This window comes from Terrapene carolina, unplaced genomic scaffold (genome assembly GCF_002925995.2).
Source record: "Terrapene carolina triunguis isolate 2854851 unplaced genomic scaffold, T_m_triunguis-2.0 Scaffold234, whole genome shotgun sequence".
Taxonomy (NCBI): Eukaryota; Metazoa; Chordata; order Testudines; family Emydidae; genus Terrapene; species Terrapene triunguis.
The window spans coordinates 15,827,447-15,841,551 of NW_020664585.1; the positions used below are offsets into that span (position 1 = coordinate 15,827,447).

A 14,105-nucleotide genomic window follows, 5' to 3' on the forward strand; every position below is an offset into this window, starting at 1 on the left:
TCATTTGCAAACTTAAAACCATTAATTTGGACTTGAATAAGGACAGGGAGTGGCTGGCTTACTACAAAAGCAATTTTCCCTCACTTGGTATTGATACCACCTCACCAGTTATTGAGACTGGACCACATCCACCCTGACTGAATTGGCCTTGTGAACACTGGTTCTCCACTTGTAAGGTAACTCCCGTCTCTTCATGTGCCAGTATATTTATTCCTGTATCTGTAATTTTCACTCCATGCATCTGAAGAAGTGGGGTTTTTCACCCATGAAAGCTTATGCCCAAATAAATCTGTTAGTCTTTAAGGTGCTACTGGACTCCTCGTTGTTTTTGTAAACTCAGGACAGTGTGTCCAAGATATTTTGAGGATTCCATAACTTCTCTTATGGATACCAATTTCTCAGATTAACTCAGTTTGCTTTTTTTTTTTTGTTGCATTTTGTGCAGTGGTGTCATGTCATGATCAAGTAACTTTCTAGACTTCAATGTAAAAAGTCTGATTTTTCAGCCATTTGCTGTTTCAGCAGATCTCATGGAATTCAGTCCCACCCATCACCATTTCAACGACAAACCCAATTAATCAAACCTACCCAAAATTTACCAAATTAAAGGTCTGAATGGAGCACCAAAAGAACATACCCACTTCTCATGACTACTTGCCAACCCTTCTTCCTAGAATCCCTTTATCTTCATTACAGAAACTATGGGCAAATTAGTAGGATGTATCTACACAGCAAAAGACGACCCACGGCAGTGAGTCTCAGAGCCTTGGTCAGCTGACTCAGGTTTACAGGGCTTTCACTGGGGGCTAAAAATAAGTAGTGTAGATGTTTGGACTTGGGCAGGCGCTCGGGCTCTGAGACCCTGACTCCTCACCAAGGAAACAAAATAAAGGGCCGAGTTTGCTGTATGCCAAACTTCACTGTACTAAAATGTGCTTATCCACACAGAGTTTCCTCCAAGTCAGCAAGAAGAGTGTTGCTTTCTAAATATACCACTTCAGAACAGGAAATAGGCTGAGAAGAGGTTAGCAAACTCCATACTGTTTTGAAGTGGTATATTTAGGAAGCAACACTAATGAAGAGGTTAGAAAACTAAAAACCACATTTTTTTCCCCCCAGCATGCAGCTCTGTCATTAAAAATCAATAATATTAAAGGTGACAAACACCTGTGATGACATGGAGAATTGGGTTAAACTAGAAATGTCAAAGAATTTGTTTTTAAAATGAAGATGCGAAGACAAGCTGTGGAAGCAAACAATCCAGGCTTTAAAAATCCTCATGGTTTCTCATCCAATTCTTTCCTCACATGGTTGTACCTGTGTCAATCTAACAGGATGTCATTATGCCAGGGTAGAGAAGACTGAAATACGCATGCGAACAAACCTTCAGCATGTTGTGGATCAGCCTATAAATGCACTTCCCATTGTTTGTAGCATCACATGCTTGGATATTTCCCTCCCTCTGTTAGAGTGTAATGAAATGAAAAGTAAAGACAGTAAACAGGAACTGCAAAATAATGCTATCTATTGGTTACACAGCAGAAAGCATTGTCAAAATAGTTTTCAATCTCTCTTTTAATGGTTATTTTGCTGCACCATTTTATATCAGCAACTGCAATAATAATCATGTTTGCTGTTTATATGGAAAACTAATTTACATTTATATACTACATTTCTTTCATGACTACTTCTAATTTCATGACATGATGAGTTCACATATTTGATAGGAATGGCTTTGCACCATTAACATACTAAGAATCTTATTTCAGCAGGGTACTCAGTGTTGAAGCAGTATCAACATTGAAAAAAAATTAGTCAACATGTACATCTTTGAGGGGGATATACCTGTCCCTTTGTTCATGGAAGTCTGACCTGAAACACAAAAACAAATTGTTTTATGGAGTTGACAGTTACCTACTGACCTAGTGTAGTTCTTTGTATTTTTTACTCCTATTGTTAACATTAGTTGAAGATAGCCTTCCAAACTATCTTAATGTGATTATGCTAATAGATCAGGAGTTGGCAACCTTTGGCACGTGGCTCGCCAGGGTAAGCCGCGGCCACACATCCCTCGGCCCACACCGCTTCCTGCAGCCCCCATTGGCCTGGAGCAGCGAACCGCGGCCAGTGGGAGCCGTGATCGGCCGAACCTGCCGGTAAACAAACTGCCAGGCCCACCAGGGTGCTTACCCTGGCCAGCCGCGTGCCAAGGTTGCCGATCCCTGTAATAGATAAATGCTTCCATAAGAAAATGTATATACACATTAGAACTGACTGCGTTATTTTAAGGCTTTGCTTGGTCAATTTGAATCTCATTTTAGGTATTTGTTAAACAAGAAGGTACCCATGGTATCCTTTCTGATCTCTTCAGTTTCAGATGTTGTATAACCTGATTTACAGAGGTACTGAACATTCAACATCAGATAGATCTGTGGTTACTCAGCACTTCAAAAAAAGTTAAAAAATAAAAATAATAAAAAGATTCAAGCACTGTAGTGTTTAAAATTGCTATTTAGCTGGCAGTTATGTAGTAAGGCAGCCTTGCAAAAATTCTACAACTTCACTTGTCCAGAGCAAGTTATTGTATTTGGTGGGTGCAAAGTGTGCTTTTCCCCTCCAATCATCATAGTAAAAGGTGGGGAAGTAGTTTTTGAGCCAATCCTGAGAGTCGTGCAAGGCTATAGTAAGCCTATGACAGCTGCTTCTTAACTCATCTGAAGTTTCTTTTTGGCATTTGCATTTTTTTGCTAGCAGGGTTCCTCAGGAGTCAAAGTATGTGCAACAGCTTTCGATATTGAGGTGGGGGGGGGGGGGGGGAAGGCTGGCTTTTCACTCTCTTTACCCTATTGGAAGATGATGGCATTTTGTTGTTATTCTCCAATGGTATCATTAAATATCACTAGTGGACTGGCTGAAAGAATGAACAATGCAGTCAGAATCCCTGCCTCCAGCACCCACCCTAAATAACTAAGCACACCACCTTTGCAACATGGGTGATCTTTGATCCTGTCAGCAATAGCTGAAGTCCATCCTGAACATTAAACCTTGTCACTCTATACAGACAATGGCTTATAGCCTTTGCTTCAATACGCATTTCGCATTTAAAGTCTCGCTATTCTTAGCTCCCAAGTATAGCCATTTAACAAAGCAGATTTTTCATCAAGCATTTCTTCTATATCCTTTGATGCTGCAGATCCAGCACAAGCCTGCAACTCATTAAATCAACAAAGAAAATCCTGCACATGGAGCCTCCCCTGGGGTTATTTCTTTTACACCAGAGAAGCAGGTTACCAGAGAGGTAGATTGCATCAAGGAATGGGGCACCCAAATACCCCAAGAGAATGTGCTTCAATATGGAAATAAAACCCCATCTGACCACACACCCCAAAGTTGTCACCTACCATCCCACGCTGGAAACCAGGTGGGGTCTCATCAAACAGCTACAATGCATGCTCGATGGGGACCACATCCTGACAGAAATCTTTCCTGAATCCCCTCTTCTAGCCTTCAAATAAGAACCCCCCGAACCTCATAATGAGAAGCAAACTCCCCACAGACCAGGACACGCCAACTCAAAGCGGCCCAGATCCTGCCAGAACAACAGATGCAAAATGGTATGTAGACATACCACCACCCACAACACTCCTTTCCAAGATCCAAAGGTCCTACACATGCCTATCACAACATGTGCTGTACCCAGGAGCGCCGCCAGCTTTTCTGCTACCCTAGACGGCGGAAGGTCCCGCAGCCGAAATACCGCCGTGGTCGCCGCCCCCCAAATTGTAGCGTCCTAGGCGACCACCTAGGTCACCTAATGGGTTGCGTCGGCCCTGGCTGTACCTCATCCAGTGCACTAAATGCCACAAGAACAACTACGTAGGTGAAACAAGACCATCACTATCAGTGTTCCCTTTAATTTTTTACGTCCATGTGCGGAATGAATTTTGTTATGTGCACCAATATGGAGGTGATGTGTGGCGGGGGTGGGGCCGAGGGGTTCGGAATGTGGGAGGGGGCTCAGGGCTGGGGCAGAGGGTTAGGGTGCAGGGGGGGTGCGGGCTCTGGCTGGGGGTGTAGGCTCTGGGATGGGGCCAGTGATGAGGGGATTGGAGTGTAAGAGGGGGCTCAGGCCTAGGGGAGTGGATTGGAATGTAGGAGGGTGAGGGCGATGGCTGGGTATGAAGGCTCTGGGGTGGAGCTGGGGATGAGGGGTTCAAGGTGTGGGAGGGGGCTCAAGGTTGGGGTGCAGTGAGGGCTCCGGCTGAGGTGCGGGCTCTGGGGTGAGGATGAGGGGTCTGGGGTGCAGGCTGCCCCGGGGCTGCAGCAGCTCAGGCTGTGGGGGGGCGCCTTTTCCAGGCTGTGGCAGCTCCGGCAGGGTGGGACTGGGCTGGGGGAGGGGTTCCTCTCTGTTTTGGGTTGGAGAAATAGTACCGCCGCCCCAGCCCGCTATCACACGCAGCTCCCCTCCCCGCAGGCCCTCCAGCCCAGCAAAGTTCAGGGGAAGGGGCCGCCAGTGGGGCGCCCCCGGCACAGACCCCCCCACCCCCACACCACTGCAGGCACCTTCAGCTTCATGGGCTGCCGGCCAAATGGGCAATTTTGCACAGGAGGGCTCTGCCTTCTGCCCCCTGCGCCCACAGGGGAGGCGCTCGCAGGTGGGTTTGAGCTTCCCATGGGAGGAGTAAAACCACCCTCGGCTGCATCAGCCACTGGAATTACGCACCCGGCCGAGCTCCGTGCATGGACACGCATGTCCCATGGACCACGCAGGAGATCAGTCATCGCCTCCCCAAGCCCACTGGCTAGCTCCCAAGGCTGGGCAAGCTCGGGGGCGGGCCCAGTGGGATGGGGGGCAGTGGTTGCGGGGAGCCTGGGACAGCGTGGCACTCCATCCCACAGGACACAATGGGGTGGCGGCTCGGGCACCTCCCACTAACTCACAGTCGCTCATTAAACTCACCAGATGAGTTGGCTGCAGCACAATGGGCGGATGGTGGTGGTGGTGGGGCAACGCTGCTGCTTGGCTCAGGGTTTTAATTCCTCTCCACTGCATGTAACCCCCCCCCATCCCCTGGCAGTTCCAGCTGGGCTGGGGGAGGGACGCCTCTCTCCCCTCCAACAGGGCTGGGCTGGGCAAGGGGTGCCTCTCCCCGCCTGCCTGGCCTGTGATAGCCTGCTGCTATCTTCCATCACTGTGCTCTCAAATGAACTCACATTGGAAAAAAAATATCAAAGTGATCACTCTATGTCTGACCTCTCAGTCCTCATCCTTAAAGGAAACCTGCACAACACCTTCAAAAAACAAGCCTGGCAGGTTAAATTCATAACTTTGCTAGACACTAAAAATCAAGGACTGAATACAGACACTGGATTAATGGTTTATTACAACAATCTATAATCCACTAACCCCACCACCACCTTTCTTCCCCCTTTCCCCTCAATGATTGGAAAGGTGTTAACTGGTCACGTCACCTTCAATGCCCCCTTGAAATATGAAAAGTCGATTATTCACTCAGCTCTGTCTGGAAGTACAATTCAGGAGGCTGTCACTACAGTCTGTAATTTGAGAGTCTTTCATAACCTATATCAGTATTCTTGGGGTAAACTAGCAACAGATTTAATAAAGCCAGCTATTCTAGTTGAAAGCTAGCCAGATGGCAGCGAGCAGGGCGTGAGGCAGGGTGGAGGAAGAAAGAGGTCAGCAACTCTAAATACAGTACAGCTAAACAAAGCAATTAAAACTAAAGGGTGGGGAAGCCCCAGTGTGGAATAATGAACTTTGCAGAGTAGAGCACACCAATGGTGGAAGAAGGAGCACACACTAAGTGTCCAACTTGGTTTCTGTGTTGGGCCGGTTAGTGTGTGTTCAGAGAACAATATATGCATTATTTCAGCCACAACAAATCAGTTCACTAGTTTCAGCTTTAGTAAACAGCAATCTACTTTTGCTGTGGATTTAGTTTCCCTGATTTGCAGGTTAACAAAGTCCCTCTTTATAACCAATCAACAAAGCAGAGTCCAAATAATGGTTGGAGTGGGGGGCATCAAACTTGTCAAAAACTGACTCCCTGATAAAGATACTGAGTCTCCCAGTTTTTGGTTTTCTTTTTATTAATTAGACCATTCAAATTACTGCTTGACGATGCTTGTTAGAGTTCAGCTGAAGATACCAGCAGACCTTTAAAACACCATCTCCTCTCACTCCAGCTGAGTTTAAGGGCTATTTGGTCCTTCATCTATTCCCTGGAGCAGCGATGTGGGGGATTGGTTTGGTGTTCACACATCTCTGAAGTGCTCACTTTCTCTTTCTACTGTTGCAGTTCTTAGAACCAGGTCATTTATCCCTAAGCAGGAGCAGCAAGCACTGAAAGACTACTGGTATCTTCACAGCTGGAGTGAGTCTGCCTTGATAAAACATTTCTCCTTTTAAATTTCAATTGGCTAAAAAAAGTTCCATTTTCCCTCCCCACCTTATCACAGCAGTTTCTAAAATGAAAATAAATAGCCTAAACTGGCAAGGAAGCTATGGTTTTGTTCACCTAAAGACCTTGAAAGTGTTTTATTCCTAATCCTTTATCTAAATATTTCAGGGGGGGGGGGGGGAAGTGAGTGATGGTGACTGGATTATGACCAATGGAGGTCAGTGAAATAGAGGGAACAATAATTGTAACAGTGTCACATTTGTTGACAGGATTCTAGAAAGGTATAATGAACTTAATTCCAGCACCCTCTTCTCCAAATGAGAGTGATTTTCCAAACTTGTGCAGAAAGGATAGTTGGGGGAGGAGGATTCTGGTCTGTAGGTGGTAGGAAGTTTGGGGAATACAGTGCTGGAGGGCTAGCCGTCCCTACTGGGGAAAAATTACAGTTGTGGTGCATTGTCTGTGATGTCTAGTGATTCTAGAAGCAAGGAGCACACTTGAATGGAGTAGAGGATATGTACTATTAGATACCTTAACCTTTTATATATCCTCTCTCCTGTGATAGGCATATTAAGTACATGTACACATTATATGTCAGTTAAGGTTGTCTGTACGTAACATATAGCACCACCTATGGTTAAGCTTGATCAATACTTATAAGACCCTGTTTTCAGTTGCTTAAAACTTGGCCAAACTGACCATTTAGGCTGAAATGTTCCATGCCAGTTATCTGCCTCAGGCTGGTTTGAGAAATTTCAGTGATAACGGTTCATCCATTTCTCAGAAAGATCAGGAAAAATATGTTTTGCCCAGGTTAAAAATAATTCTCACAATCATTTCCATTAAGTTCTAAAGATTCAATATTTGGAACAGGGACTTGTGGGTAAGGGGTCATCCTCGTGTCAGGAATGTGCTTTCCGCCCAAATTTGGCCAAGTCATAAGAATCTGAAAAAAATCTCAGTTTGCACATATTCAGTAGAGGGTAAGCAGCTTCTGGCAGATAGAATCTTTAGAGAATTTATCTGCACTGGACATGTTCCATCTCTTCACAGCTCAATTGAACTGTGCGTGTACCATCCCCTGGAGTAAATAAGCATGCTGCATCCTGGGGCTGAGCAGACTTCTCCTGCAATTACTCCTCCTGCTATTAACTACTGCAGTGCTGGGGACCAGAATTGAGAAGCAAGTCTCTCCTGTGCTCTCAATGTTCCCCCAGCTGGCATCTAGGCACTATGGAGGAGGAGGAAGCAGTCACACTAGAATGCAGAGGAGGTTTGAGAAATTGGGAGCAAGAAGCCAGGGTGGGGCAGATAGGGCAGGGATACAGGTCCATAAGGATCTATAACCACTATAGAACACTACCCTAGAGAACCTGGAATTAAACCCAGGAGTTTTGTCTCTACATTTTTCTGCATCCTCAAATAGCCGTGAAACTCACTGGCAAAGATAGAACATCCTTCCCCCCAAGTGACCAGTCCACACAGAGGATAAACAGACTACCAATGCCACTCTGTTAGCTCAAGTAGCAGAAGTCTGTGCTGTGGATCTGAAGGTCCAAACCCAGATATCCCAAGCTGGGGATCAATGTGGTTCCAACTAGATGTAATTTTTGTTTTCAAATTTTGGTTTAAACACACACACGAAATTACATCCAAAACCACTATGGTAATAAAACATTAAGGTTGCAAAGACAAGCACTGACCTTAGAAAATTCTTGTACAACCTTAATCCAGCCTCCTTGTGGGTACACATTATGATTCAGTCTTTAATTACATTCTCACGTATGACTCCTGCCTTATTCAGTGGACGGGAAGTTATTTGGTACTTCTTTTTATCCTCAACTTTCAATGTGGTCCAATACCAACACATATGCTCTATGACACTCAAAAAGAAAAGTACTGATCACCAGTACAAAATGTTTCTATTTTACTATTATTTATTATCCTCAAAGGGCAGAATTGATCCAACTTTTCTTACTAGATATCTATAAGGAGAAAGACTGTTTAATTGCATTAAAAAAACCAAAAAGCAAAAACACAACCAAATGCCAACACACAGAGAATTTTAACGGTCTCCCAATAAAGTATTAATTCTATTGTTTCCCCATTGTGTCTATTTTGTCATCGTCTAGGGATACTGTTAATTCTATTAAGAACTGCTGAAATCTCAGTCACACTTGTTCTCCGTCTGGGTATTAACTCCACTTTCTCTCAGCAATATACACCGATAATAGCTATGAAATAATTCATATTCTTGTGAGTGCTAAACAACCATCTGAGATGACATATGAATTGTGTCGCAGTTCGGATTCTCCTCTGATCACTGACAATTCTTGATTCCTGTGATGCACGTCTTCAGGTAGCTGACTATTCAAATGATATTCAAGTCCTCATTACCATCCTCATTCCCCACTTATTCGAATTCTCCCTGTTCACCTGATCTGGTGACCAATGTGAACAGCTTTCAACTATTTCTTTCAGTTGTAAAGTAATTCCAGTTACGTCCCCCACCCCCATTTATCTTCATCCTTTCATCTCACTCTTGAACTTTATTCAATCTCTCCAACAGTTCTAAAATCTTATTTGCCATTATCTAGCCCTTAATTCCCAAAAGCACTTCCTTTAAATGGCTAACGCTTCTACAGCCTTTCATCAGTCACATCTTCAGATACTCAGGGCTTGTGTATACTGCTCCACAGTTCAGACTACGGGGGTGTGACTAGCATCGTGCACCAAAGTGGTGTGCTGTAACTCCCCTGTGTGGATGCTGCAGATGTGAAATAAAAGGTTCCTAGTTTGCATTAATAGAGTCCTTTTCCAACAGGACTACATTAATGCAAATTAGCAACCTTTTAGTTCATGCCTGCAGCATCCACATGGGGGAGTTGTAGCACACCACTTTGGTGTGCACTGATAGTCACACCCCCGTAGTCTGAACTGCGGGGCAATGTAGACAAGATCTTAGTGTCTAACCATTGGCTTTTGCAGTTTGTGTTTTTCACTACTCATCTCATTTAATTGATACTGCCAGACTCCATCAAATATATTTTGCTGCGTTGATCAAGTTTCCAGGTTCTGAACACTGTTCCCCATCACTCCATTGCCCCATCACACTGATTTCCTTCTGGGTTCTTATTTGGTTTCAGTGCTAAAAATCTTAATCTTGATCTCTCAGCTAAATTACTGCAGCTCACTAATCAAATCTTGATGTTACGCTCCGGTAGCTGTCAGTGTATTGTTTATAATAATGGAGTCTGTACTGTTAGGACAATGCTTTGTATTTGACTGGGTTTTTATTCCTGTGTCTTTATTAGCTTTGTTAAGTCAGGAGACCGACAGTATTTGTTCACATTAAAATTGGCAAACCAACTCCTGAATCAGAATTTTTGTAGTTGTCCAGAAGTCTGGTAGTCAAAAAATGTATCACAAATTAAGGGTGGAAGAACTTTAGAGATATTTCAATGGAAAGATTTCCTTTCTGTAAGAAAGAGATGCTGAGAGACGCACTACAAGAAATTACTAGATAATAAGACAGCCCTCTGGTGTCTGGAAGAAACAAAAATAAAAAGAGAACTGTAGAAAGTATATGAAATGGAGTAACATTCAGAACTTTGAATACCCATGCCTGTTAGTAAAAGCACAAGAGCTATAGCTTTTGCCTGTGACAAGTCACTATACTGTGATAATTTAGTGTCAATAATTCTATGCACTTCATTGCTTTCTTGTTTCTCCCTCTTCACCTTTTGATCTGTAAAGTTTTACAGACTTACCTCAAGTCGGCTACTATTAAATTAAATCCATTGTAAAGGTGTCCTTCTGATGAAACTTTCTTCAAGTAAGAGAAGCTGTCCAGATCCGTAGTCAAGAAGTTTCTTACAAGTGCACCTAAGAAGAAGAGGAAGGATTTAGAGTTAGTTAGAATGAGTTGCATATGGAAAGTGAGGATAGCGAATCTGGCAAATTCAGTCAAACAAGCAGAACACAAGGCTTAGGATTCCTGTTATTGATGAGGGACAAAATATGGAAATTAGGGTTTTCTATAGTGCTCACATTAAACCAATATAGTAATTATGACACTTATTTTTACTCTGAGGAAGAACCTGCAACGGGATTTATGTTTGAGGAGCCTTCGGTATTAGATGTTCTCGCATATTACCACTCTCCTCAGTCTTTTATTTCATTTCCCCTACATGTTCCTTGTAGCCCTGGCTTGGTATACAACTAATGTGGCTCATTTATTTGATCTATTTAATGTCATATTTTTCCACTGAGGGACCTCATGACCCTGAGTTTACAAGCAGACTTTTTTTTTTTAAACTATAAAAATATAATGAGAAAAAGTCTCCTAAAAGAGACAAATGCACATTTTTCCATTTCATATTATGTTCTGCTCACAATAGTGTCCTAGGAATGCATCAATCTAAAACACAGAGCTCAACCACAAGAAGTTTCAAGAGCTTGTTACATATTCCAAACTCTTCAGAGGAGGAGGACAGGGTGTACAAAAAAAGGTTTCTACAAGCCTTGTTAATAGCTATTATTACCACTTCATTGGATGAGAAAAGGGGGTTAAAACAGCACTTAGTTAAGGTTGTAATGAACATTCCATTATATAGTCACTCATATATTTTCATTTCCTCATTGTGAAGCCATACCTCTTCCCTTTGCATTTGTATCAATCTTCGGCTGCAAGTAGTTTGTCAAGGCAGCCATCTTGCCTTTCTTACTGATTCCAAGCCACGTCCCGCCTTCTCTTCCTTCCTCCATATCCAAACCTAGAGCAAATAGTGGCATAAGCAGAAATAAGACAGATTCACTACTTTGCTGCTTCATCTCATTTCAAAAGCCTTAAATCACAGTTCCTTAATAAAAATTGAGTTTAGCTAGTGCTGGATAGATGCCTAGAGTCCCAAGCTTTTTTGTTTGTTTGGAAAGTAAAAATGAAATGAGTTAAAACTAAATCAGTATTTTGCAATTGTGCAATATTCACCATTTAATAAAATCACAGTGACGATAGGGAAAAAAGTCAGTAAATTAACCTAAACCAAGATTTAAAAAATTTCGACTGTGTTAAAAGGAATATAACTGGGTTATGTAGAGCTAGAATATTTGTTAATTCAAATGCAAATCTCAGGGAAGGATTAGCTGCTGTTGGAAGCATAGGGGCTTGCTGGGAGGTTCTGGACGCAATGGTAATGCCTGCAGGGAGGGTCCAGGTGAAGGTGGTTGGGGCTCAGTGTGTGTGTGTGTGGGCTCAATGGGGAGGTCCAAATGCTGGGGGAGTGGAGCTCAATGGGGTGGGGATCCAGGTGCAGCTGGTTGGGGCTCGGTGGGGTGGGGATCCGTCAGGGTGGTCCAGGTGCAGGGGGAATGGGGCTCAGTAAGGGGAAGAGGGTTCTGAGTGCAGGGGGGCATGAGGCTCAGTGGGAGGGCCTGGGTATGAGGGGGGTCTGGATGCTTGGGGGTAGGGTGGATGGGGGAGCAGCTCCCTTTACAGGGATCCCTCCCCCTGCAGCTGAGGAGCGATGGGTGCAGGAAGCCAGGGAGGAGGGGGATGGAGTTTGCAGAGCTTCCTGCAGCTGGGGGAGAAATCTGGGGGGGGGTGTCTGACCTGGCCCCGGATGCCATGCAGGGGAAGAGAAAGCCTGTCCTCCCCAGCCCAGCCAGAACTAGCAGCTGAGCCCAGTGCAGGGTAGGAGCCACCAGCTGGGTCTTCCCTAGGCCCACCCCCTACCCCACAGTGATTGACCTCTCTGTTGGCTGCCCTGGGCACCAGAAATATACTGCTGGAGAGAGTCACAAGACCATTCTTGTGGCTTCCCTTTGCTTCCCCGTCAGAAAGTAATTTTTCTGCCCAGATAGGCAGGCACATGGGGTGACTCAGAAAATGACAAGGCAGAGCCGCTAGAGCATAGCTTTCTGAAGCATTGCAGCAAAGCTCTGCCCTAAATTTCAGGTGCTGGAGTGACACACTGGACTGCTACACCCCAGCTCAGATTTGCGTGGGCCTGGGTGCTAACTGGGTGGGCTATGGCCCACCTGTGGCTATGCCCTTGGCATGTAATAGTTTTCTTGATGTCGGATCTGCACACAAGGCATTACTGCCACTCTTCACTAGGGTTGCCAGGCATCGGTTTTCGACCGTTAAAAGTCTGGTCGGTGGCACAGCAGGGCCCCAGGGCTAAAGCAGGCTCCCTACCTGCCCTGGCTCCACGCTGCTCCCAGAAGTGGCCACCAGGTCCCTACAGCCCTTAGGCGCTGGGGCAGCCAGGGACTGGGAAACTCCGTGTGCTGCCCCCGGCCCGAGTACCGGCTCCACAGCTCCCATTGGCCGGGAACCACGATCAATGGGAGCTGTTGGTGGTGGCGCCTGTGGGCACAAAGGCACCTGGCTGCCCATGTGCCTAGCGGGCACAGGTACCTGGCAGCCACTTCCTCAGAGCGGCGGTAAACGCCGGCAGGACCCCGCACCTCCTCCCCCGCACCCTAACCTTCTGGCCCAACCCCGAGCCCTGTCTTGTACCCCAAACCCCTCATCCCCAGCCCCACCCCAGAGCCTGCACCCCCAACCCAGAGCCCATACCCCCTCCCGCATCCCAACCCCCTGTCCCAGCCCAGTGAAAGTGAGTGAGGGTGGAGAAGAGCGGAGAGATGGGGAGATGGAGAGAGTGGGGGGCGGGGCAGGGGTGTTTGGTTTTGTGCGATTAGAAAGTTGGCAAACCTACACTCCATTCCACTCAAATCATAAGAAGAATAAAGAATTAATATCAGCCATTGTAGCTATGATGGACAATGCCTGTAAGTTACGGTACAGTAGTACAGAACAAGCAGTAATGTTTTAAGTGTCAAGAATGATCATCAATATTAAGTGACAACAGGCAAGAATGAATTGGATATATTTACTTTTTTGCCTCGCTACTTTCATTTGAAAGAAGTGCATTATTAATTCAAACAGTGTACTAATCAGATCTGCACAGATAAGCCCGTTGCACTGAATTGCCTCAAATAAAACCCGGGGTGGGGTGGGGTGGGGTGGAGGAAAAGAGTAAGACATCAAAAATGGATTTTATTATCTATTCCACTTTGCTACAGGCTAGTATTCAGCTAATGTTAGGATTTCAACATCTAAGTATTTTGTTCCTCCCCCCGGCCGCCGTGTAACAAGGGAGGCAGCATCCAGAGTGTCTGGCAGGAATTTTGGAATGTCAGCCAGAATTTCAGAAAGCGAGGAAGCTGCAGTGCAGTGGGAGTAATTGATCCTCACAGACCTCTCTGCCAACGACACCACCACCACATAACATCAATGAAAATTCTTTGCAGAGTCAGAATGTTCTATTTAAACAAGGCTCTGTCTACTTGAGCCTCACATTTTTATATCGGAGAGTATGGAGATGTCGTCAAATTGAAACTGTATTTAAAGATAGATTCTCTATAAAAAACTTCAGCTAGACAACAGCCTAGCACAGGGGTGGGCAAACTTTTTGGGCCAGGGGCCACATCTGGGTGGGGAAATTGTATGCAGGACTGGGGCAGGGGGTTGGGGTGCAGGAGGGAGTGCAGGGTGTGGGAGGGGGTGCGGTGTGCAGGAAGGGGCTCAGGGCAAGGGATTGGGGCAGAGGAGGGGTGCAGAGTGTATGGGGGGGCTCAGGGCAGGGGGTTGGGGTGCAGGAGGGGTGCGGACTG

The 14,105-nt window shown here is 45.3% G+C and overlaps 1 protein-coding gene across 4 annotated transcripts in view; it reads right to left on the reverse strand.

Moving 5' to 3' along the window:
* TANGO2 (transport and golgi organization 2 homolog) overlaps positions 1–14,105 on the reverse strand; it is a 79,957-nt gene that overhangs the window by 25,130 nt on the left and 40,722 nt on the right. For all 4 annotated transcript variants that reach the window (XM_024197101.2, XM_024197100.2, XM_024197098.2 and 1 more), the window contains 2 exons: positions 11,078–11,197; positions 10,193–10,307 (listed from right to left, as the gene is read on the reverse strand). In XM_024197101.2, coding sequence (XP_024052869.1) covers positions 10,193–10,307; positions 11,078–11,197 — 235 coding nt within the window. The remainder of the gene's footprint in view (positions 1–10,192; positions 10,308–11,077; positions 11,198–14,105) is intronic.